This window comes from Anomalospiza imberbis, chromosome 2 (assembly GCF_031753505.1).
Source record: "Anomalospiza imberbis isolate Cuckoo-Finch-1a 21T00152 chromosome 2, ASM3175350v1, whole genome shotgun sequence".
NCBI lineage: Eukaryota > Metazoa > Chordata > Aves > Passeriformes > Viduidae > Anomalospiza > Anomalospiza imberbis.
In genome coordinates, this window is record NC_089682.1 from 80,295,046 (window position 1) to 80,322,232 (window position 27,187).

Sequence of the window (27,187 nt, forward strand, 5' to 3'; positions counted from 1 at the left end):
TTTTATTTCTGAGAATAAAGACCCACCAACCAGGCACTGCAGGGATTTTGGTAGACACCAGCACATCTAGATGTACATTCTGCTTCAAAGTATGGAATAGCTCTTCAGAAATTGGCAATTGGTCAACACAGAAATCAAGGGGAAAAAAAAAAAAGGAAAAAAAAGGAAAAAAAAAATCTTTTTCTTGTCCCACCCTTTTTCTGGTGACCAGAAAAAGACCTTTTTCCATTTTTTTTCCCTTTTTTTTTTTCCTTTTTTTTTTCCTTTTTCTGGTCCCACTAACCAGAAAAAGCCTTGAAATGTGCAATTCGTATAGTAGAAGCACAGTGCACAATTCTTGGTATCAAACATACTGTATTCAAGGCTTTCTATAAGAGTTTAAGGGGGAATTGTCCAGCTCTGCTGTGCAGAAACCTTTTACTTTTAATTATAGATTTTCCTTTTCTGAAATAATTCTTGTCTGTTTTCTCTTGTTGCCAATATTAGATTCAACTTTAATTATACTTCTTGATCTCCCTCCAGAGGTATTCCTAGAGTTCTCATAGTCTATAATTTTTGTTAAATAAGTGATAGCACTTTCAGAGTAACTGTGATAGCAGAACAGTTACAGAAGTGTTTCCTATTTGTCTTTTTGACACCAATTGTAATAGGAAAGGCTGAAGTTAAATAATAACTGCTTCCCTTAAATCTAAGGGGACAAAAACCCCTGCAACTTAATCTACTTAGGAAATTAAGTTTGCTATAACTTCAAGGATGAAGTTAAGGTTGGTTATGCAAATTCCTATGAAGATATAATTTTTTAATCTCTCTTTTCCTTATCATGTAACAAGTTGGGTGTTTTACCTTTGCTTGTGTTTTCCTATTTGTTCTGTTTCATTAATCCACTGTCTCTGATTTCATACTAGTGCAAATAGGAGACAACTCTGCCTATAATATCACTGCAAAAGTCTGAATTAAAATTTGATTTTATAGGGGGGGAAGATGCATAGAAACACACGTGCAAACATACAGAAACTCGTTTTTTCAATCCTTTTTTCCAGCATATCTTTAAAACATTTATGCTAACAAAGTTCTGTATCTGCTACACTACTTCCATCCTGCAGCTTCTTCTCTGCTAACACCACTTTCATACCAGTGCTGATATTTACAAGACTAACTCATATGTGAAAACTGCTCAGGCATTTGTACCCTGGTTTAGTAACTCTTTAGCTAAGAGCCTTGTTCAAAAGCCAGCAGAGCCATTCAATGAAAAGGATTCAGGATTGAAAAATTAGGAGCACAGAGGAGAAAAGAGAAAACACAGCTCATGTTTTCATGGCAGCAAGATATAAATTCAGATATCTGCATCTAATGGAATCCCACTCTTAGGCTACAGTTTTAGTGGTCAGTTTAGGCTTCTCTCTGACCGAGATCACACTTGCAGATGCATTGTATCTTCTCCATGCCTAGCTCCATATTACTGCTGATCTCTTTCATCAGGATATGTAGTGGTGGAAACAGCCACATCAAACCAAAAATGAACCCTGAGAAAAAAAAGTTATTTTTAACTGATTATGCTTCTAAGGTCACCAACAAACCAATAGCTTATAGCAGGTTGCAGATTGGTGGCTGGGGCTCTAGGAAAGACAGTCTCTCTGTGAGAGTCAAGACACAAGAAAGGAATTTTGGCATTTGATGGAAGAAGTTAGAGCAGGAGGAAGAAGTTAATATAAATAAAAAACCCACACAGGTTTTCATATGCTGGACAAGGCACTAGAAATGTGTATGAAATTTTCAGCAATGTTGCTCCAAAATGAGGCTTTGTATCTTCACATTTTACCACAGGCTCACATTTAAGTTCAATAATAGAAATCTCTGTAGGTGAAGCGAGTACTTTCTATAATATTCTCATCCTATTTATATTACATAAAGGTCCATCAAGAGGGAAGGAATATTTCTTCTGTGTCCTTATGCAGTACAAATATGGTACAGCTTAAACACATACTTAGATTCCAATGTTGATTTTGAGCTCTTCATAATCCACCACATGGCCTATCCACAAATAGATTGTTATACACTCTTAGTGTAATTTCCTAAATGAACTCTAGTACAAGCTACAGGAGAAACCAAAAAATTTTCTCTTTATCTGGTTGTTTTTTGGTTTGTTTTTTTTTTTTCTCTAAAATTAAGTGGTTTTCTGGGGAAAGGGTTTTTTGTGGGTTTTTGTTTCGTTTTTTTTTCCCACCCCCTCAGTAATTTTCACCTGCTTTAAGGAATTGTGGTAAATTATGTAGAAAACTATTTTCCAAAAGATCATCGTTTTTTTATTACCTTTATTTTTTTAACATATGCTAAAGGGGTATCAGAGGATTTTCTTGCACTGTCAATGTGTAGAATGTCTTCCAGCCCAATCTGTCTTCATCTCTTGATCATCTGTTTCTGATAATCTAACTTTCAAATGGAAACTATTAGTATATTCTTTCCTACTTGTTGAGCGATTTTACTTTCTTCATCATTCTGTGAGGTGTCCTTACAGATTCCCATACATTTGGAAAACTAATTCTGTGTTTTGCTTTTGGTAATAAGCAAGATGTTTTCTTTTTTATCTTATACCAGAGTTATCAAGGGACTTCTGGCCCTTTCTCTTGCCTGTCCTTGTCAGAGTACTTTTGTAAAAAAAAAATATTAATGGATACGCACCAGTGAGATACTGATCTGAACAACTTCTGGATTCATGGCAAGACAGGCAGAATTAGTAAAGTGTAAGAATCAGCCTCTGTATTTAATGTGGCAAGGTGGCTTCCCCTGACTTCTCTATAAAGCTGCCTACACAATTGAGAAGGAACTGAGACCTGGAGGAAATACCTAGAAAGTCAGTGAGTTGGTATTTCTTGAAGGGCTGAGAAAGGATACAAAGCTCCTTACTAGAGCCCATCATTAATAATAAATATACCATAGCTTTCAGGGGGTTTACTATAATGGAAACAGTATGAGGAGTACTTTTCTGTACATACAAAAATTTATTTATTTATTTATTCATTCATTTATTTTGGGAAGACTTCAAATTAGTTATTTATCTCTAACATCAAAGAGTGGTTGAGTAAAAAGTGGACAGTCATTTAGGATAAATTGCCATACATAGCATACATATTGTTAAAAATAATTTTAGCATCTCTTAATTGAAAAAAAAATATTTTTCCAGTCAGGAGGTGAGCTCTAGAAGTCATGGAGCTATGTGTATCTTGTTGCACATATACTCTGCCTGTATTAGAAGATATGCAGAATTTCTAAAAGATGATGAAGGTTAATTTTCTAAATAAATTTAGCCATTTCCCTAGTGTTGTTTGAATTATATAAATGTTTTTGCAATTGTAGTTTTTTTTTTTTCTTTTTTCTTCCACTATACGTATGAAATGTTCCTCTGGGAATGTTTGACGTCATTTTCAAGATAAATTGGGCAATTACCACAGGTGATCAGAAGGGCAATTTGTCTGTGTGTTTCCAAGAAAGCAAAAAATTAACATATTATTTAAAGTCAAGTGAATACAGGAAAAATGAGACTGTAGTCTTGTAAAACTGCAATCTAAAACTTTCTATTACCTTTATTTTATTAAATTCATATTCACGTAAATAGTGTTATGAAAGTTTCACATTCTTTTCCTTTCTGGGATTTGGACAGAGGCCAGGAGTATTCTAATACTTGCAGATTTTCCTTGCAGGAGGATGTCATCAGTCATTCTGCAACTTGCTTATTGTGGGAAATAGCCACTTTTAAAATGGATGACCAATTACAAAAGCCTAAAATTGGTCCCAAATTTATTGAAATAGTAGACCAAGAGTACATTTTTTAATCCTCTATCAGCAGTATATATGTGAGTATGAGAGAAGCATACAGGCAGCGTTACTGGAATTCTTAGATCTGATTCTCATTCCAAACAATAATGCAAGGTTTTCAGACTCCAATATCTTTAAGTAAATTCTTCTAGGACTGGAAAGGAAAATTTTATGATCTTAAAAGCAGTATGATCATCTCAAAAATTTATGAAACTGTGTCTTGAAATCAGTTCTCCTGTTTTTACCTGCTTTTACCTGCTTTTAATGGACATGGTTATCTGCCATAAAAAAAACCACAAAATGTTTCATGCATCGTGTAACATTTCTTTTAAATATTTCCTCCTAAATGAAGTAAAGCAAGTTATTGGTGATTTTTGGATTGGAAGTTATTGGTGATTTTAGGAGGTAACTCCGCAACATGGAGTTCAAACTCAAGCTAAATTACATGCACGTTGTGAATTGCAAACACATTTTTATAGTTTCCATTTCCTTCTCTGGATGAAAGCTAGCACCTGTTCAGCTCCATACAAGATTTTTCACTAAATATATTCAAGGGTCTAGAAAGAAGAAAGTTGGTATAATAGATTTTCATCTGTCTCAATAATTTTTAATTACAATGCAATGATCAAAGTATTGAGGTGTTGACTGAGTTATCAACATCTTAGACTAGAAAATTCACTAAATGATCAGTACAACAAAAAAAATTAACCGTAATCAATTTAAGACATGGAGAAGAGAGAAGTCCAATGAAGATACAATTGATTGACACAGTAGGACCTGTAGTTCAAGGAGAATTGTAGGATCATTACTACACCAGGTATCTCTCCATTTCAGTAACAGCACTCCTTTGAGAAACTTGAAATTTTGGACACAAATTTAGACTTCCTTGCAGAAAATGGAAAGGGTGAGAGAACTCTGAGAATCACAATTTCTTTTTTTAGTAGCTATACTACATTATCACAAGATTTTATTAAGATACGTTCTAGACATAATGAATAAAAATTTAAAATTGTAAGCAAAATATTATTTGGAAAGAAATATAAACTAAAATAAGTTCTTAACATACCAGGTCTAATTTTTCCTTTTTGACCCCTCCACTACTTTTTTCCAGTGCAAATTTTCCATTATCAATTTAAGATACCTGGACTGTTTTTTTCCTTTTTTCTTTCTTTTTTTGTATGTGTACTGGAGATTGGAGAATTTTAAAGAACTAGAACTTGGAAAATATACTCAAAAGTAAAAATTGTAATGATATCAGAGAGTAAATGAGTGTACATCATGTTTTATAACAAAACAACTGAATTTCAAGCAGTATTTGTATTGTGTTGTTCATCTCCTGTCCTCTGCATGAAGAGTTTCATAATAGGTGTCAATTTGAACCTTCTTTCAAGGAGATGGTACTGATGCATTCTTTATGCATTGACACTTTTCAATCAATGACAGAATAGATTAGGAGGAGAAGTTAAGGAATGTGGCAATTTCCATTATCCTAATAATTTAGTACATTTTTTATTAATAGAATTTAATAGAATTTTGCATAATATTAATTATTTACAACAAAGCCATACCAGAAGTAATTGAACTGAATGTCTAAAGTCATTATGTTTAGTGATTATGCATGAAGACAATTTTTTTCATTTATTTATCAATAAAGTTAAAAATTAAATTTTTGTGCTATTTTTAGTACAAAGAAGTGGTGTCATCATTCTTGAACACTCTCAGTGTTAGATAGCCTCTGAGTCTTCTACACCCCACCTTGTCGAGTCATCCTCACTGCCCTACCAAGCAGGATCACCAAGGGAAGAAAGATCCATGCATTCCTGTATGGAAGTAGTTGTCTCGTACATGATTTTGTCAAAGGCTTTTGTTACTTCAGCACATAGTCACCACTATCATTTTTGAGGCACGGAAAAGGCTTCAAGCTCTTGCTCAAAGGCTCAGAAGATTCATGATATGAGCTGCACCAGGACCACATGAGATGTAGTCTAGTCATTCAAACAGTTAGCGGCTAATATCCACATGACTATGTTGTGATTACACTTGAGTGTAGCATAAATCTTCCAACTATGGCCCCTGCATCCATTTCATTTGGTGTTTGTTTTTCAGCTTCTTGCATTTTGGTGTTGAGAAAGATTCCTCTGGAATCCAAGAGAATATAAACAAACTTGCTTCACATCTTAATCCAGCTCTTAAAGTACATGCAATGACATTAATGGCAACTCTGGTGCTGGCACTGAAAAATTATATTTTCAATCTGTTCTTTGCATCTTTTAAAAACAAAATGGAAAAAAAAGAAAACCAGGTGCTTCTTCACATATATAGGTCATCTCTCAGGATCATGAATCTGTTTGTTAAATTATGCCTTAAAGTGATATAAAATTGTGGCAGTAATGATTATTCCCTTATTTGTGGATTAATGGAGGGTTGAGTGTCTTTAATAAATCTTGCAGTAGCTACTTTGTAGTGAAACAATGCATGAACCATGAATCCTAGTTTCTTTCTAGGTTCTGCATCGTTATGTTTTTCACTAGTTTTGTGTAAATAGTTGAGCAAGTTTCAAACATTTTTATCATGAAAAATTACTTCAGAAAAATTGTTGAGATTTTCCACCTATGGAGATATAAGAAGTTATTTGTTTGCTTCCATATAGATATCTTCTTAGTGGCTTTTTAGTCAATTTAAGATATCTCACATAAAATCCAGTTAGCCATTTTGGATGTCCTGCAGAATCTGAGGCATTCGCACTGAGCAGGAAGATCTCGCAAAATACTTGCAAGAATCTCTTGGGCTTTTTCAGACACAGGTAGACCCTCTGTTTCTTTTTAAAAATTTAATTAGCATGTTTTCTTTGGAGACCTGTCTTAGGAAGCCTTTATTCCTTTATCCTCTCTCTTTTCAACTTCTTTCCTGACTGCAAAGTCATAGCAGCTGTGGTACACAAAAACATCTCAAACGAAAATGCTGATAATGGTTTTTATAGTGTACAGTAAAAGGCTCTGATAAAAAAAAAAAAAGCTACACTTTGAATACTATCTCCAACACAGACTTTTGTTTCCTAAAATGTCTCAACGTGCCTGTGTTTAGGTAGTTGACTTCTTTCACTCTTAGTTTCTCAGAGGAATTTTCTACTCTACACAGATGATTTAACTGCTCCCAAAAGTGATATCATTAGCTTCATCATGAGCTTGGATTTTAAAAATAACAAAATCAGCAACACTCAAGAAAGGACCTGTTACAATGGTTTTCTAGCTCATAAGCTAGAGGCTTGGGTGCTGATACTCTGTCTCCCCTAACCAGGAGTTACCTGCTCAGCCACAGGTCAAGAGAATGTTCATGTTTTGGGTATTTTATTACCTTGACTTTTATAAAACAAATCATGGGTATTAGATTGTTGCTGTTGGGTTTTTTCTAAGATGCATGACTTGGTCAAGTCTGTAAATTTGTATAATAAGTATGAAGCACTTTGCTGATTAGTGACTAGTGTTCTTTGAGAAATTTTCCTTATCTATGCAAAGCCATCTTTTTTCAGCCACATTAGAGAACAAGAATTGTGAATTTTGGCCTGATTTTTTACTCTTGGGAAAAAAAAGAGTAAATTAATTTATGAAAGGAATAGTTATGTAACTGTAACTCTCTACCCATTGACAGCATGCAGTCTTAGTATAGGAAATCTCTCTGTAATCCAGCTAACGTACTTGTTTTGTTTTTCATTATAATACAAAGGAAATTTTTATTGCTTTTAAAGAAAAAATGTGAGGAATTATTGCAAAAGAAAGTAATGTTTACTTGCTCGAAAGAGAGATCAACCCTTTTTCATCTCAAGTATCAGAATTCTTGATGTGATAGAAGCAGTAGTTTTTATGACAAAAGCTATTTGTGATGCATTGTGAAATTTCTCTTTAACTTAGTGGTATATGAAGTAAAATCCTGTTAAATTTAATATCAGGTGGTTTAGATTAGTTTGAAATTTCATCTTGGAAATCCATGGTAAGAGTAAAACAATTAAAAAAAATTACTTTATTATTATAGGCTGGGTTTGTTTTCACTTAGAAGCAAAAATTGAACTCTATGAGGATGGATTTTACATAGATTATTGCCTGTCCTTTATAATAAAATGTGCAAGGTGTAGCAGTGAAGCAACATGAAGAAGATGCTTTGCTGCGCTAGTGTTCATTGGGTGACTGCGTGAACTGCAGAAACAAGATGTGTTATTCTCTAGACAAGGGGAAACTAAAGCTTGCTTAAGAGTGAAGAAGAAGACATGACCACCTGAAATTGATTTGAAAATCTGAATTAATTACAGTTTTTAAATTATCAGATAATTCTTTTGATGAGGGGGGAGTGTTGGGGAGAATTAAGAAGTTCTGTCTATATTCAATCTCCTTAGGATGTCACCAGGGTCAGCTTCAAAAATGTGGTTTAAAATCCTTGGGTTTTGATCATGTTATGTTTTATCTTCTTAGGAATGGCAAAATTCTATTCAGAAGAATGCAGGACTTGCATTTATTGAGCTCATCAATGAAGGAAGGTAATGAATTTTAAAGCTTTTGAAAAAGTAGTCATTTTGCATTTATTCCATTGGGTAATAATACTTCCTCACCATCTGTTCCAGAAGGATTGTGAAAGGGCTGTGTTAATTAAGAGTTTTATTGTATAGATACTTTATATAGTAAATATTTAATTTTTAAGTGTGTAAATTTTGAAAATTTTGTTTATTGACAGAAGGAAATAGAATTCCCTTGAACCGTATATAAGTTTAGGATTATTTGAGAATTGAACCACCATTCTCCAGAGCAGCAAGGTTGTTTTACCCAGACAGTCCAGGGAGCCCAATCTGTAAAACCATCTGCTGCTCCATCTGTTTTACAGCATAGCATTTATTTTACAGACATACTTTTCTATACTATAATTTCATTATTATTTTATCTAGAATTTCAGCCAATTTGAGTCCTGTAAACCACGCATGACATGTTTATATAATCTTCCTTGATTTTGAAATTTTTTATGAAATTTTTTTATCAATCTTCAAGTAATTTTAATTCTATGTGTTCTACTCTGTGCATTGTTTCTCAGTACTTCCAGCCAGCAAGCTGGAAAGCAAAGGGAGACTCTTTGGCCCATCTGGTAGGACAGAAACCAAGACAAACAAAACCACTTATGCAATGTATTTGTATTGGCCAATACATTAAATCCATTTGAATCTACACATTTTGTTATGTGCAGCTAAAAAAAAAAAAAAAAAAAAAAAAAAAAAAAAAAAAGCAATACACCTGTTGAAGAGATATTGTCATTTTATGTGTGATTTCTTTTTTTCACCAGTGATATCTCATTACCAAAGTGAAGTTTCAAATCTTCTCTTTATTGTAGGATATTTTTTGTCTAGTTGATATTTCAGTGGTTAAATCACACATTTATTTGAAATTAAATTTAGAAAATGTCAGACTATAGAAATATAGAAGTATGAGTATCAAAAAGAAAAGTAGTGTGTTATTACCCAGTATTTGGCTGGTGCAAATTCTCCTGGATTCCCTGTGCACACTGAAGTTATAGTGCTATATAGCAGTAGGAAACATAAGTCCCTCCATTGGAAATTCTTCTTGCTATGAAGTGCAAATATGAGTTTTTACACCATAATAGGGTTCACCTGAGTGGGTCATGTACTGTACATTGTACAAGAAATATTACCTGGCAACAGGCTAAATAATTATAGTAATCTTACGTTCCTAGATAATAATATGCAATACCATTTGGACCTTTTTTATTTTCTCACCCAGGATATTGAGACCAGATATTATTGCATGTTCATTACTGATAAAATGAACATTCTGAGCAAATCCTATATCTGCATATTTTTAGCAGTCAGGTTTTAAGTTACCAGTGGACCTTCTAATCCCCTCTAAAAATGACTTTTCAAAAATAAGTATCATTTAAGAACCACCCCGTTAATCCAGTCATAGGAATGTCTAATCAAACTGGACAGTTCCTCCCTATACTTTTCTCAGAGAGGTGTTTTAGAGTAACTGTGTGTGTGTTGCTGGAATGCTCTTCTTTGCAATCAGCCTGTTTGTTTTTAATTTCCCCTTTTGGGGACAAAGATAAAAATCCTTTAACTGAAAATTGTTATAAATATTTATTCTGCTTAATAGCTAAACTTGTGAATGCAATTCATCAATCATAGCTAGAGAATGCAATTGTGCAGTTGTCAACAATTAACAGGACATAAACAGTTGATGAATGTGCAGCTGAATTAAAGTGCTCCCTAGGATAACCTGAAATTATAAACTGGATCATTTAAAGGAATCTAACAAAGGATCTTTATAATTAAAACAAAGCAGGGTTAATGGGATGTAAAATTGCATATAATTGCTGTGCAATAATGATTGAATTTTAAATTATTAAAAGCAAAACAAAGACTAAGAATATTTTGAAGGACTTTCTGGGTAAGATTTTGAGACCTGGGAAATAAATCAAAAGTTTTGAGAAAGATTTTTCTTTTGAATGTGGATGAAAATATTTAGATGTAATGTGAAAGTCCACAGTTTTAATATGTTCAGCTAGACATCTATATTTTAAGATATGGATGCTATAAGGTGATTTTCTGAGTACCTAACTCTTGTTATTTCTTCTTGAAATAATTTAAGTGTCTTTTGGGTCTTTGAATGTATTAAAAATGTTCTTAAACAAAATATTTCAGTACAGGTGTATTTTAAATAATTACAATTATATTCCTGTTAGTTTAACAAACCACATTTTCATTTTAAATTGGTTGATTTATTGTTTCTGAGGTTTTTCAGTATAGATAATGCTTTTTTAGGAAGATCTGGATAACACATATATTTGGAATTCAATACAGAAACACTGGTACAGCTTTCTAAAAATAGAACTGTTGTAACAGCTTTTAGTGTAACAGGAGATCTGACTACAGATTTAAATTAATTCTTTCAAGGTATGTAATACACCTGAAAGATTTAGTGATATCCTGGTTATGATCTTGAACTTTATGCTTCTATGTAATCAGTCTCCTGCTATGAATGTGTGATGTTGAGGGTATCACACATGTCAAGAGATTCACTAACAGCAGCTTAATTAGGATTTCAGATTTACATTGGGGTGTACACATAAGCAAGCTTCATAATTTTAGAGCTGGATCCATCTGCAATGTTGGCTGTGAAAGGAGACATGAAAAGACTTCTTTAGGAATGACATGTGAGAGAGACAATGGCCCACATTTAAGTGGAGTAGTGATGGATGAGGTTGAAAGAAAATAGCTGGTCACTGACAAAAACAAGGGATAAGAGCACCCACCTCAAGTAAATATGTATGCAAATGCATCTATCTTGGGCAACTTGGAGTAGAAATTACTCCACATTAAATCACAAAACTATGACATCATTGGGAGGAATGAATAAGATTTGGTGGGACAGCCTGCACTGCATGACAGAAGTGCTGCATAGACAGTTTCCTTGGAAAGGTAGCCAGAGAAAGCAAGGAGGGAGTGTTGCCTTCTTTGTGAAGAAGCAGTTCAGATTTTTGAAGTTCTTTAGTGGGATGGAAGATAGTTTGGTTGATAGCATGCAGGACAGAATGAGAGGAGAGTCCAGAGGAGAGTCACGGTGGTGTTACAGACCACTCATTTAGAGTGAGGGAAAGGAAGACGCATTCTTTAAACACCTTGAAGTATCTGGATCACAAATCCTAGTTGCCAATGAGGGCCTTTAACCTTCCTGACAACCTCTGGAAGTGCAACGAGGTGGGATGCATCTAGGGAAGACAATTACTGAAGACTGCCGGGGATGACTTCTTGATACATGATGAGACAGCTAAGACTGACACACAGCAGGATCTGCTATTTACCACTAGGCAAGAATTATTTTTGAATGTGATTAATTAATGGAACCTTTCGCTGTACTTGCCATGAAACAGTGGTGTTCAAGGCCCTGAGGGAAGTGAGGATTGAGAGTAGCATAATGAGTGCAAATTTTAGTCTATTCAGGAAACGGGTCAGTTGGATCCCATGGGAGGTAAACGTATTCTTTCAAGGTAGTTCTAAAAGGTGTCAGACTTTTAAGTACAGAATTATCCAAGTGCAGGAACAGGAAAAAATGTGTATGTAGCAAGAGAGTGGTTCAGCCAAAAAAAAAAAATTATTACAGAACTCTGATGCAAAAAGAGTACACAGGAGGTGGGACTGGAAGTGGGCTAGAAAGGAGGAATTTAGAAGTGTGAGCACATGAGAAATATTGTCAGGAAGGCAAGAAGTCAGCTGGAAGTGAAAGCTGGAAGAGATATCAAGGATAACAAGAGCTTCATTAGTAGGCTGACCAAGGGAAATGTCTTGTTGTGAATGGGGTGGATGATCTAGTCACAGATATGACTGAGATGCTCAATGCCTTATTTGCCTCCATCTTCATTAAATTTTATCAAGGCTCTCCCTTTAGTGAAAGGGTTCAAGGAGGACATCTACCAACAGTGGATAAGGTTTTAGTCAAGAATTCCTTGAGGCAACTTGTCCCATACAAGCCCATGATACCTGATGGAGTACATCTGATGGTTGCGAAAGTCTTTGCGAGACTGATCACTGATCCAAGAAGTCAAGGAAATTGGGGCAGGTTACAGGTGCCTGGAGAAAGACATATGTTACACCCATCTTTAAAACAGTCTTCAAAATCCAGGGAAAAGCTTGTCATTTTTTCTTCTGGCCCTTGGATGACCATGCAGCAAGTCCCTTTGAAACACATTCTGGCTGCTTGAAAGAGAAGTTAATTGAGAACAATCAACATGGATTTACAAAAGCTAAACCATCCATGGCCAACCTGTTTGCTTTCTATGATAAAAAAGATAAAACAGCCAGATTTGTGGTCACAGGGGTAACAATGAACATAATTTATCTTGACACTGGAAAGGTCCCACAATATTCATGCACCAGTTAGAACTCTGCATTCTGAAGTGATGGACAACTAAATAGATAATTACCTACTATTTAAACAGAGTCCAAAGTTTGTGGTTCATTGATTGTACCTTAGCTTAATGTTTTTGACAAGCAGTATATCTCAGGGATCTATCCTGCTTAAGAGATGGATTTTATAGGTCATGATCTGTTCATCTTTCAGAGCTGAATTACTATCCTCATCATCCATTTCCTTCCCCCATTATGCTTTCTCAACACTCACCTCTTTAAAGAGATGATCTTGTTCCTTTCATTTAAATATCTACCTTTACTTTTTACATTTCTTCATTTTAAATAGAAGTAGTCTAATTCTAATATAAATTTAAGGCAACATGAGCCTATATTTAATTTCAGATTTAAAATTGTAAATGTGCTCCTGTAAGTCCATCTCTGTACCTAATTGTGCTTTCTGCCTTTAGCCATGAAAATATATATTTTAGCATATCCATCTACATGGACTTCTCAGCATACTTAAAATTCACAAAAAGCCATTTTCTTTTAAACTTTGTCTTGTCAAAATATTTTGAAAAAAATAGCAGGATGTTTAAATAATCTGGAAATCAGTGTTTCTTTAAATTTTGATGAATTGCTGATTCAGTCCTGGAAGGAGGCTCATAAAGACTTATATTCTTTCCTTGTTACCTCAACTGGGATTGTGGGGTAACTACATTAAATTTTCTTTTGGGCATCCTCTGTTGCCGTTTGGAAATTCTGATATGTTTGGTTTGTGGTAAATTAGTTCACAGCCATTATTCGCTGTCTGCTATACTTAAATGTTCAGGCATGTGTTAAAAGGCATATCTATAGTGCCACTTGCCATATTTGATTTATGATGTGCATCTGCAGTTGGGTCTCTTAATAGCTCTCAAAGAACTGATTTAGTAGTAGGGTCCAAAATGGATGCTGCTCCTTGTTTCTCTTTTGTCCATGACCTTGATTACAGGACAAAATGGGGTCCTGACCTGAACCATCCAAGAAGGCAAGTTATTGAGTCATCAGACCATATGGAGTTCAGGGCTACCACCTGCAAAGGATTCTGGTCTGATGTGCAAAATCCGATATATGCAAATACAGACAGAAATTAACACTGGGGAAGCAGTAACACCATAAATAAGAGCAAAAGTGTTTGATTATTCTGCCTTTGACAGATATTACCAAATTCTGCTGCTTTACTGTCATCTTCACCAAGTGTAAATTTTGATTAGAGGAATCCTTTATTAACTGTGGCTGTTTTATGGAAATTCATCCTACATATCATCTTCTTTTAGTAGAGGATCCCTGTCATAGATACTTCTGTAAAACTGGGCACTGAATGTCTGTATTTCTAGTCCAGCTAAAGTGTGAGCTTGTGTCCCTTGTTTAGATGTGCTTGTTCAAAATCTCATATTCCTTACTATAGCTGTCCTTGCCCTAGCTCCAGACAAGTAGTTTGTGTTAGACAAAGTGTACATTGTTATGGTAACCATCTGTGTACTTGTGGGGTCAGTACACCTACCGTCCTTTGATCCATCAGAGGTTTTGAGGTATTCTTTCCCCTTCTAGCATCGCCTGATCAGATCATATCTGAAAGTGGAGGCTGAGATAAAGGCCTAATCCTGAGAAAAAGGCCATCTCAGCTGTAACTGCTGGTCATGCATGTTTACTGGGTATTCACTATTACAAAGAGACAGATTCCTCTTGATTTAGAAAATTCTTCTGCAAAATAGCAAATCTTTATGGGAGTGGAACAGATTCTTTGTAGTCATCTCTGAGTTTTATTGAATCTGTTACAGTTTCTGAGACATTTCTGAAACAATTATAGTTACCCTCCATGAAATTTGTCTTGTCAGTATGCTTATGTTGTAATTGAATAGCCAGTATTTGCATGCTATAATTTCAAACTTTTCTCTAGGGTATTCTTCATCATTGCTGTCTTGCAAGAAATGAGACCTTTGTGTTAGACATTACTTTGCAAAGTTTATAGGCATTTACTTTCAAAGATTCATAGCAGTACTGCATCTTGTGGAACTTGAAATTCTTCAAGTTAAACTAGTTTATGAACTATCCTATTGCAGACACCAAGTGCAATGATAGGTTTCATTTCTTATGAATGCTATTAAAAGTAATAATTGTCAAAGCAACAGTTTGGTGAAAACATGGCACATTTCCAGGCTGTGGTCTTTTTTTTTGTTTGTTTGTTTGTTTTTGGGGTTTTTGTTTCTTTTTGTTTTTGTTTGGTTTGGTTTTTTTGTTTTTGGTTTTTAGGTTTTTTTTGGGGTTTTTTTGGGTTTTTTTGGGTTTTTTTTGGTTTTTTTTTTAATAGAGCTATGAGCATATGATGAAAATAAGTCAGAGAAACATCTGTTTCCCTGGTCATGTGAGTTGGCAGAACTTCAGGAATGAGTAGAGGAAGTAAGACCTTAGCTAAATTATAACAAATGTTCATTTGGTAATCTTTTTTGAAAAATGCTGTTTGGGAATGATCTAGGTTTTTTAGTTTGTTTAAAATAAAGGAAAGACTGGGTAACATAAGCTCAATCCTTTTGTCTAACAGCATAAATCTATGAGTGCTTTCTCTCTGTGTGAGATTATTACTAGGAACAAATGACTGCAGGATAGCAAAGCCATGTTAGGATAGTTAGTGAGACAAGAATTTTCATACTTCAGTTCTAATAGGTCTACAAATAACCCCTCAATCCACAGTTAGATGTGTTGCAAGCATTTTATATTTTTTGCAGGTTTCTAATATGGTTTGTGTGTAGTCTTATCACCATCTCTCTTTCCAAAACTCTAAAAAAGTTCTTCCAGGACTGGCTATTTATCTGAATGACTTCATGAAACGTGGTACTCCACAATCCAGCCTTTTTAAACACCATTATCTGTAAAATAGGGGTTTCTGATTGGTTACACATACTTTTTCACAACTTCCTTTAACCTGTAAGCATTCTGGATTTCTCAAGTAACTTTGCTAAGGACAGAATTCTGGAAAACTAGATACATGGATTTAAAATAACTTCTTACCTACTCCCAAACAATATTTACAAATCACTCATATTTATGAAACTTGCTCTTGGTCCTGAAACTTGCTCTCAGTCTGGTCTTGCTCAAAAGACTGAGATTTTTCCATTTTTAGGTTAAGGACACCCCACCATTTATTCCTACAGATACTTAAGCCTTGTCAGTCTTATTATGAAGTACCAGCTTATCTTAATTAGAGTTTTTTCTCCCATATCTTGAGCTGAAAACTCCACAGTTGTCTGAACATAAAGCTCATTTACCTGTAGAAGGATTTGAGGCACAAGTGATTTCAGACTGCTTTGTTGATGGATTCCCTACTGAAATTCTTTTGATTCAGTCTAAAACCAAGAAAAACCTGTTTCCTAATAAAGGAACTTTAACTGTGGTTTATAAATTTGTAGGCATTAATGTAAATCAAGCTTGTCTGGGTGAAGAGAAATGTTAAGTTAGGTCATATTTAATCTCCACCTTATGCAATGAGGAGACAAGATTTTTTGCTGCTCATCAGTTCTCGGTTGAGATCAGCTCATCTGGCAAGCACAGTTGCCTTCAATACTGGTAGGAGTTTCAATGGTGCAACTGAAGAAATGGTCACACAGGGTAAAGCCAAACATTTTTCAAGGTCAATTTTTTACTTTTTTTACTCAAGGCTTTTCTTCTCTTTTTTTTTCTTTTTTTTTCTTTTTTTTTTTCTTTTTTTTTCTTTTTTTTTTTTTTTTTTTTTTTTTTTTTTTTTTTTTTTTTTGTAAATCATGAATTGCTGGAAATGAGAATAAAAAGTAGAGCAAGCCTGTGGTGAAACTTCTCATGAAACGCCTTAGCCCTTTGGAAGTACTACTTATGTAGAAATTTATAAATATGACCAGAAGGCCTGATTCCTCACTGTCTCAACATTAATGTAGCTACTAGGTCTGTTGAGGGTGGTGCTTGCTAAGACAGGATGAGAATTTACAAGCGTGAATGAGAACTGTGGGTATAAGTCAGTCACCATGATAAGGAGATCTCACTAAAGAAATCGGGTTTTTTCTAAAGGAGAGTAAAAATTGGAAAGGTCTCAAATTTTAGATCACCCTTATACATGCATTATTTTGCCTCAAGGTGCTTCTCAGTGGGATTGGTCACTCAAGTACAGGATGATGGTCAGTGGAAGATACAGATAGACTTTTCCTGAAAATAGAATGCTCTGTAAAAACCTGTGGATGGGAAACCTGGCTGGGCAGATGACAGAAATATCAATCAGGATATACTGGGTGGGTTTCAACCTGCATTAATATAATACAGTGTAATGTACTATATAAATATTTTATAATGTAACATTACATAGTGTTCATATTCTTGAAAATATATGCTAGAAAATATATGCATCTTTTGGAAATGTCTGAGGAGGTAAAAGACCAATCTGTCACTGAAATTTTCTTGTGCAAAATCACAGAATAGGGAAAAGCAATTCTAGAATTGCACCAGAAAGGGTATTTCTATTGAAGTAATGCAGCATTAATGCTACTATGTAAATAGTAACTAGAATTTGTCTAGAATACTGCTGACAGTTTTGGATATGCACTTGCAGAAAAGGTAAAATCAAATTATGATATTAGTAAAACTCTTCTTACCTACTGTTTCGCCATCCAAGAAAAATCAGAGATCTGGTTTACTTAGGAATAGGAATACACAGACTACCAGAAGATCATCAGAAGGAAGGATTATGTAAACCTAAGGGCAAGTTTTGTGTAAAATGAGAGAATAAAGACTGCTGAAGAATACATTTGGATTGGAGAGGAAAAGGGTTTTAAGCTTCAGAGAACCTTCCAAAACTGTGTGGGAGACAAGTAACTCAATCACATTTTCATATAATGAAAACACATTTCAAGAAATAGATTAAATGAAAATGCCTTTCATAAACTAAAGGCAGTTTACAAAAGATTTTAAATTATGTAGATGCCTGTTGCAATAAAGGAGTGAAATTGCTGACCTAGAGACCCTTGTTCTTTTCTCTTATTCTTAGTGTGGGAAGGGAGATTTTTAATTTTTTTAATGTACTGGAAGTCTTTGATACTACATGCCGTGCATGTGATTGAATTATTCAGGATATAGATAAATTGGTTAGTATTCAAAGGATGACAACATTATCATGCTTGTTCATCAGGTATAAACCTCAGTACACTGAGTAGTGCTGTGTCTATATAGATCTGAGATTCAGGGTTAGCTGGCTCTGCTTTAATCCAGTAAAGAGTTCTACCCTCTTTTACTTAGTAGGAATGTAGTTTGAGAATACATAGTAGCTTTCAGTTAAAACTAAGAACCAATACCAGAAATTATTTTTTAATAGAGTTTTTAAAGTTCAAAAAGTAAGTTTCTTTTGACAAGTAGAGCAAGCACAGAAGCATGTACTTTTGCAAAAACCTTTGTAAGACATTGCTTCTGCAACCTTGTAGTTGCTGCCTCTCAATGATGGCAAATTTAACTGCTTTAATTTATTATGCTTCTGTTTTCAGCCCTGTATTCTTGCACTTGCAAATCAAAACATCCAGGTCAAGGCTTCTTTCTTTAAAAACACGAGATTTTTAAATGATGGCCTGGATTTTCAGCCTTCCTTTTTTCAAAGTCTGGCATTCTGTCGAGTGATTTTAGGACTAGCATGATTATTAATGGTCTTCTATATGGAAAAACGTAGTTTACCTAGTCTTTGAAGTTCTACCTTAGGTGCATACAAGCACCTAAGGTAAGTGAATCACAGTATGTCTCTTATTGCCACACATTGATACCATATTATTTAATTGATGATACACATCTAATAGGATGTGGCCTCTCTTTTGTGATAATCCTAATTTGTTAATGATCATACAAAGAGTTTTTCATCTTTTTCTTAAAGTTGCAATCAATGATAGATATGTGAGAGTGCATGAAGTAACTGGCAAGACACAGTTGAATTAATACTGAGATATCCCAGGTTGCACAGCATTGTGTCCAGACAGCTTTTGAATTTCTCCAGGACAGGAGAGTCCACAACCTCTCTGGATCACTTCCTGTGATCCACTTTGTGCCTGCTGCCCCTTGTCTTGTTACTGGGCACAAGGAAGGATCTGTCCCCATACTCCTGACATCCACTAATGTTCATTCCTAATCCATATCTGAGGACAGTCCTACACTTAACATCTTAACCGTAACAATATGAACACTGAACAGTAATAAAATTCTGAAACATATCTTCCAGCAGGGTAGATAAAAAAAATAAGGCTAAATTTTGAAGACTGCAGTGTAAGCAACTTTGGTCTTTCAGCTTTTAATTTGCAAAAAATGATTTGCTTTAAAAAAGAAAAGGTTAGATATTATAAAAAGGGTTATTAAAAACATGAATATCCACTGTGGAAACTTGATCCAAGCTTTTTTGTCTTCATCTCTAAAACAAAGGCCCCAACATTTATGATTTCCCCTGCCATGTACGCATATTAAATATTACCCAGGGTTAGTGATTTCTTTTCTTCACAGACGGTAGAACAAAGGAGGCAAGAAAAGACTTCAGATCTTTCTATGTTACAGGTGTAAGGTCTAGCAATGATGACTTTGATTTCTAATAATAATTAATTTTTTCTTGTGGTGCTTCTAACACCGAACACCAACATAGGGTTGAATTTGCTAGAGATTTCACAGCCTTAATATAAGAAACTCTGAAATTCTTTCCCTGATGCAGCAAGAAGGAAAATCCCAGACCATGTTCCACTTTCACAGAAAAACAGACGGTTCTTCCTGATCCTAAACAGACCTGTCAGATCATTGCATCCTGAGAGAGATTTACTCCCTGCTGATAAGAAGAGCAGAGTAATTTTTAATATAATGGCCAATCCAAGATATGGGCCGTAGGGACAAGAAAGTAGTTGGTTCCGTTCTTGTTGCCCAAAAACACATGAGCATTTTTAAGACAGTGTTGTTTATGCAATTTTTTATGCACTTCATGGTATTTTGTGATCTTTAGAAAAGTCTTAATGTGGCTGCCTGACATCCTCAGTCTCAATAAACTCTTAATCTGTTTTTCCTCCTTTTTGAGTAAGATTTGTCTGTTTCTGATACCTTGAAAACATGGAAAAGTGATGTACCTTTCACAGTAGTGTTTGAAGAAATATATGAGACATATTAATAGTATTTTTCAATTTTAAATCTTCAGTAATGACTTTTTAAGACTGAAAATGGAATATCTCTATTTAATGTTTTTAATGGTACAAATAAGAGTTTAAGCAATTTTCTAGATTTTTTTTAAATGACAGTGCAGTATTCATATTGAGACTGCTGGTAAAAATATACTCAAAATATATTCTTCCATAAAGAACTTTTGCCTTCAATAATAAATGGAAAACTTTTTTCCATTTAATGGGATTTTTTGTGCTTTCACAATGGAGAAAAGTTTAGATTAAATTATTTTTTTATTTCAACTAATTGCAAAATTTAATTACAGAAGCTTCATTGATTTTTCCATTGTAAGTAAATGTGCTGAAATAGTTTATTTGAAATGCATCAAATAAAAAGGCTGATTCTGTTTTTTTTTTATTTCAGATTATTGTGTCATGCAATGAAAGACCATATAGTGCGTGTTGCAAATGAAGCAGAATTTATTTTAAACCGACAAAGAGCTGAAGATGTCCACAAGCACGCTGAGTTTGAGGTAAGCCTGAGAGCTGGTGCATTTCTGGTTCTCTGTTTTCAGTCAGTTGTCGCCTAGACTGTAAGTCCCTGCAATAAAGACTTTATTTTTTTCTTCCAAGGAAGAAATTTACATTGAAAGCATTTAAAAACTGGTTTTTAGAAGCTTTGGTAAATGTCAAGCACAAGGAATGGGTTTAATTTCTCATCTTGTCACTGAAATTCATAAAAGCATTTACAGCTTGAAGAAATGCCTTCATCAGAATGTCTCATCTGATATGGTAGACCCTTTGGTGCACAAAGAACTTTTCTGATTTTTTGAAAATAGTAACGCAAATCACCTTATTAATTATTTTTGTTGATTATTTACAACAGTATGTATGAGTTCAGTAAAAAAGCAAAGCATATGACTTTTAGACTTCATGTATGTCATAAAAAAATAAGAAATAGAAATGTTTTGTTGAATAGATTTTTTGCATCTCTTTTTTGGTAGTTAGGAATCATTAGGAATCATTATCAACAGTAAGAATGAGTATTGGAAGATGTAACAGAGCAGTTACATCTCCCATGTTATGACTCCCATAACTCTTAAATGTCTATAATTCTTATTCTGAAAAGGAATCAACATTCAGTTGCTTTTTCATCAATGAGTGGTACAGTATAAAATTTAAATTATGTTGCTTGAAAGTGATCCAAATGTTAAATCCCCTGTTTTTAAAATGTCTTCAGTTTAATAGGTTTCCAATTGTTTATACAGGATTAATTTTGTTCCTATTTTTAAAAAAGTCATGCAATAGTAATGGAGTAAATTTAATACTTCATTTTTGACACAACTTTATCAAATATGGTTTTGCATTTTTATGATGTTTTTTCCATTTCATCACTGGTTTTTATAATTTCTGAACCTGCCTTACGTTTGCATACATTTGTGTAGATGTAGGTATATATGTGCAGCCCTATATTTTTGCACATTTTACTGCTCAAATGACCTAGCATTAAGATTGAGATTGACAGACTTAGTATTGATGATAATAAATAGCTATATCAATTTATTAATCTATCAGGAAATGTCAACAAGCACCTGGTGGCTAGAAATAGGATGCAGGGAATCTTAGTTTTGATGAGGTTTTTATCTCCTTGAAACAGCTCTCTTAAATGTGCACTTTGATGCGCTAGTTTTTGTGCTCCTTGACCTAGCTGAGAACTGTGAGACACAGAGATATCTGTCGTCATTTTGAATACACATAACCTTTACTTCATTTTGTCAGAGCAGACAGCAGACACTTGTCATATGGGATTGCAACAACTTTATTACCAAGCTTCTACTGAATATTTTGAACATAGATAAAATTGCATTTACAATTAAGTGTATGTCAGAGTGAAGTTTCATATTGCCTCAACAATAAATAACATTTGATATCTATCAGAGCATCATGCAGTAACCTAAGATGACAATGGAAGATTGAGTTATCTTGCTCTTTGAAGAATACATTGAGGTATAAGATTTGTCAGAACTCCAGACAGAATGAGAATATTCAATTAACTTCCAGCTTCTGTTAGCAAATAGGATTTAGAATATTAACTAAATTCCCTAAAGGAATAGCCTCAAGTCTGTCTTATTGTCTGGTAAAGAAACCAACATGTTTTTCATATATGAAAATTCTCATTACAGTTGTTGTAGGAAAAGACTTAGGTACACATTTTAGGCGAGTAAGTTTAAATCTGCAAATCATAAAAGAAAATTGTAAAATACAGACTGTTTTAATGTGAAATTCACAAGTACTTAAATAAGGTGATAGTTAAAGTCTGAAAGAATGCTTTATATATTGTCTTTAATAATGTTGGGAATATAACTGAATATTTTATTATTCATCCTACTTGAAAGCAGTAGGGACAAAGAGATTTCTGGTAGTTTTCTGCTACATGATTGTATATCTGTCATTTTGTTTTAATAAACTGTATAGGTATACCTTCTGGAGTTTAGTGCATGTGCTCTCATCTAGAGAAGTGCATGACTATTTTATTTTATTTCTGCCCTTTAAACTTTAATTGAATCATTATGGGTGAAATGATTTGTTCCAAGCTGCACCAAGTTACTGTGTCTCCCGCATAGAGCACAGACCAGCATCTAAATTTTATTCTGTCGCTCCAGTTGTAGTCACAGCCAGGAAAATTCCTCCCAGAATGGGTACTTCACAGTTAACTTTCATTTTGTTAACCTTTGTAATTGTTCAGGAAGAAAAATGAAAATTTAATTTTACTGTCCAATGAGCAGATGAAATATTAACCTCATTACTAAGGCAGATCATTGTACTAATTGGTGCCTCCCTGTACAAGAAGATAAATTGGAAAATTAATTAACCCTTTATGAATTAGTGTAACCATTGGTCTTTCCCAGATAGATTACTTGAAATGATGTCTGTAAACACAATAGAAATACCACTGTTAGAATCATACTTAATGCTAATGTGATCTGTACTAAAAAAGTAGTGTGCAGAAATATTAAGAATAAAATATAAAGTATGAGGTTAACTTAATTTTAATTGCTCTTTTGAATACTAGAAAATTAGTTTATATTCAGCATTATTACAGCATTGAGTGTTGACTAAATGTTCTGAAATGGTGCACAAAAAATGTAAGTGCAAAAAATGTGCCATAAAATGTACTTTTTAAATTTGCTATTCTGAGAATATTCTAGCCTTTGTAATCTATACCTGGAAAATTATACTTTTAGTGGATTTATTTTGATTACTATGGCTGCATTCCTTTTCTTTAGACATTTTGAAAGAATTTTTACAAGGAGGAGAAATTGAGTTTGAATTTAGCATGATTTTGAGCAAAGAAATGGAAAAATATTGTCCTTATACATAAAGAATGGATTTATCAAACCAAAAATACACAATAGAATTCTAGCAGTTTAGAAACAAACTCATGTGAAGGTCAAGAACCACAGCATTTATTTTAGAGGTAGTTTTCTCTCAAAGGACACATGGTGGAAATATTAGATTTTTTCAGTTTAAAAGATAAGTGATTTTTTTATCTGTTAGGATTTTTAGAATTGGTAGTATGTTATCAAAATTTTGCATGTTGGGGTATGAGATAGAAAATATGGTCAATATTTTTTTAGTTTAGCATCTGTAGCAATACTTTTTTATGATAGGTGCTAATATAATTTAAAAATCAAAACCAGTACATAATTTTTTCTTGTATATTATCCTATGTATGTTAGATGTGTATTTTATACCTGAGAACACGTGAAACATTTACAAAAGAAAGGCTAACTTTTAAGGCATATCCATGGCCACACATATGGCCACACCTAGATGTGTGGCTTAATGTTTTTAATTCCAATTCGGTTGTCTTTGCCCTTGGTATTTCAATTTTTACATGTTCTAACTGAGAACTTGTTCATGGATACTATATAGTAGCAGGACATTTCAATTGAATGATGTCATGATTTAGAAATAGTACTACAGAAAACTCAGTGATCTCACCTGGACTCTCCTAAACCAGACACTCTTTGATCACTTCCCCACCCTTTCCATGGTGGTGTTGAGAAATGGAGGCAAGGCACGGGAGGTGAAAATCACAAGTTAAGCTAAGAACAATTTACTGGAAACAGCAATGCGATAAGAAAGAGAACAGAAACAGCAACAATATTAATAACAAAAGGTATAAGACAAATAAATTGTTTGCACAGTAAGTAAAAGAATACTGGACCTTTTAGCCTGCCACACTTTCTCCCAGACCAGAGAGAGAGTTTCCCTTACTCCTGCCCCAGCAAGTGACACGAGAGGTTATCAAATAACAGTAGGGTTTGGATATGCTTGCCTCCAAGCTACTGTAAAAAATTAGCCCTGTCCTGGATGAAATTAGGACAAATGGCATGTTCTATTCTTCTAAAAAACACTTTAATGAATTCTTTTCATAATCAGAGAGTTAAATAAATAATAATTTTAAGGTGATCATAAGTAACCTGTCTTTAATGAAGTGGATGTTCTTTCATCCCTAGTCGCAGTGCGCTCAGTACGCTGCGGACCGGAGAGAGGAGGAGAAGATGTGTGATCACCTCATCAGTGCTGCTAAGCATCGAGATCATGTCACAGCCAACCAGCTGAAACAGAAAATACTCAACATACTAACGAATAAACATGGTGCCTGGGGAGCTGTTTCTCACAGGTAAGCTGCAAATGTAGAAAGTGTGCGGCTTTAAACCTTACTTGCAAAGTTTGAGAGACCAAGCGTTATATAACTGAAATACAATTTTATTAGCTGAACAAAGTGCAGCTCAGTCAAGTGGCCATTCCTGTTAAAAAATTAATTAAAAAATATCAAAAATGTATAATTTCTTCTGTATCTAACTGATTCAGTATTTGAGGTTTTATTCAGGGCTTTTTCCAGTAATGGTTTTAAAGGTTCATTCTATTCAAGATAGCAGTGAAATTAAATATTTTCTTACATCACTCCAAAGAAAAGAGCCTTGCTCCTCAGAATCACAAAAATAGCCAGTGGCTAAAGTGCTGACCCTCATGTGGAAGATTTGAGCTGAAATTGCTCCTTTCCTTCATTCAGATCAGGGTCTTTAACCTGGGTCTGTCATGTGAGTGCCCTGTCTGTGAAAGTAGAGTCTGCCTAGTCTCTCTCTTCTTTGTGCATTCTAGCCACAAATACTTGATTATTTATTCAGAGTGAAACAACTCAAACAAAAGAAATCAAGGAAGTCTTGCTCCCAGATAACCAAATTTTACAGCTTGATTTTATATTTAAATTCCTATTTGTCTGCTCTGAATCATGCAGTGAAGAACAGAAAGCTCCATTTAAGTTCTGATAAACCTTTTCAGGAAAAACATAGTTGGGATGGATAATACAAAAACTTTTTTCTAGATAAATATTTTTTGACAAAATATGTTTGCATTTATGTTGACTACATAGTTAGGGTTTAAGCCTATTAGAAAAGTTGCCAAGTAATAAATTTGACATGTCAGCAATAAGGTTTAATACATAGCGCATATACTGTTCAATCTTTTTCAAATTCTGTCTAGTTGGTCCCTGCAGTTATACCATGTTTAAAACAAAAGTGTAATTTTTTGTGTTCATTATCCCTGTTTCTTCTAAAGAAATCATTCTGCCCTGGATGATGATAAAATGTATTTATTTTTTAAGATGGTGGAAATTGTGGAAATTCAGTCTTACAGAAATTCTGTTGTCTAACACCAGAGACATTCTGAGGGAAATTACAAAAATGACAAGTAGAATATTGTCATATGGTTAATTCAAGGCAGGCTTAGTCCATAAGGGATGCTCATGTTATCTCTAGTTAAGGCTTAAAGCTGTGTTTCTGAAGACTTGAACATGCTAAAAATAAATTCAATTTTCATTCCTTTTAATGTCTTTGGATAGTGAATAACAATTTTTGAATAATGTTGTTGCTCAACTTTATGAATGGCTGCAGACACTTTGCAGACTTAAATAAGTTCCTGGCGACTACCTTTTCCAGGAGACTATGTCTTCTTAGGGCCAAATAACTTGTCTCCTGGATTATTGATAGCTTCCTAAATGACAACAGTCCATTGCTACGGCTTTTTCTTCTCGAGTCCATGATAGTTTCTGATGGGCCATAAAGTAGCTTGACACCTGTGACAAACCTATGAAATTTCTTACACTGAACAAACAAAATTTTTCTTTTATCCCTGTGATGCAACTTGTCCAGTGTTGTCTGCTTCTCAGTTACTGGCAGAGCTGCTTTCCCCTTTCGGTGTTTGTAGTGCTAGGTGCAGCATTTGGCTTGGTTGTGTTTTAGCCACAGGCAGTGGCTTAACCTGGAGAAGGGGGACATGGTGATAGTACAAGGTCTCCAAGTGGGGTTCCCCATTTGCAGGAGCCAGTTGGGAAATGACCTTGCACTGCAGGTTTGGCTGTGTGTGCCGTGGTAGTTTTGTGATACAGCACACAAGCACATCTTCTGTGGTGCGACTAGTGTGCTGTCAATGGGGAGGACTGGGATGGCAGCAGGGAGAGGGAGATGCTCCGTGGAAGAGCCTCTGAGCCTTGTTAGGGACCAGCGTCACTCAGTGGGCCGGTCTGAAAGGCTTTAAGGGCAGAAAATGGAGAGGGGTCTCATAAATCTCCTCAGCCACAGAATGCAAAAACTGTTGTTAAACAGATGCTCCAATACTTTTTATATGATGGAGGTTGAGATGGCTTCCAAAACCATGCACACCTCTTGTCTTGGCTTGCACAAAACACAACAGGACTCAAGTCTCTGCTTTTAGTTCCTGACAAGGAGTTACAACTTTAGCAGTCTCTTTATAAACTCATGCTTCTCTCTGCCTTGAGAGATACAGCCTGACTGGAATAAAGAGTTACTTTAAAAACACATAAAAAACACATTATCACACTAGACCTCTACAATTCTGTAGTGATTTTAATATTTCCATTGGGAAAATATTCCCAGTTATGAAGACACACTGCTAGTCTCCTGTTCAACTTAAGAGCTGGACACCCTTCTTTGAAATGGTGAATTTAGGAAGATCCTTCTCTGTCCTGTCCCTGATGGGGCAGGGTAAGAAACAGGCCATCACTTCTGCACAATAGATACTTGGGTAATAACAATGTCATTTGGCATCCAAAATGGATAAGATAGGAAAATATTTGTGCAGACATGAGTGTTATTCTTCAAAGCTTCAATTCTCTATTTGCACAGTGGCAGCTATCAGTGCAGCATAAAGTACAAATATGTATAGAATGATAGGATCATTTCAGTTGAAAAGAACCTCTAAGATCACTGGATCCAACCAT

At 34.6% G+C, this 27,187-nt stretch overlaps 1 protein-coding gene across 12 annotated transcripts in view; it reads left to right on the top strand.

The window, feature by feature from the left end:
• Positions 1 to 27,187, top strand: part of NBEA (neurobeachin) — a 461,765-nt gene that overhangs the window by 216,020 nt on the left and 218,558 nt on the right. For all 12 annotated transcript variants that reach the window (XM_068182009.1, XM_068182000.1, XM_068182001.1 and 9 more), the window contains 3 exons: positions 8,277 to 8,341; positions 20,303 to 20,411; positions 24,402 to 24,568. In XM_068182009.1, coding sequence (XP_068038110.1) covers positions 8,277 to 8,341; positions 20,303 to 20,411; positions 24,402 to 24,568 — 341 coding nt within the window. The remainder of the gene's footprint in view (positions 1 to 8,276; positions 8,342 to 20,302; positions 20,412 to 24,401; positions 24,569 to 27,187) is intronic.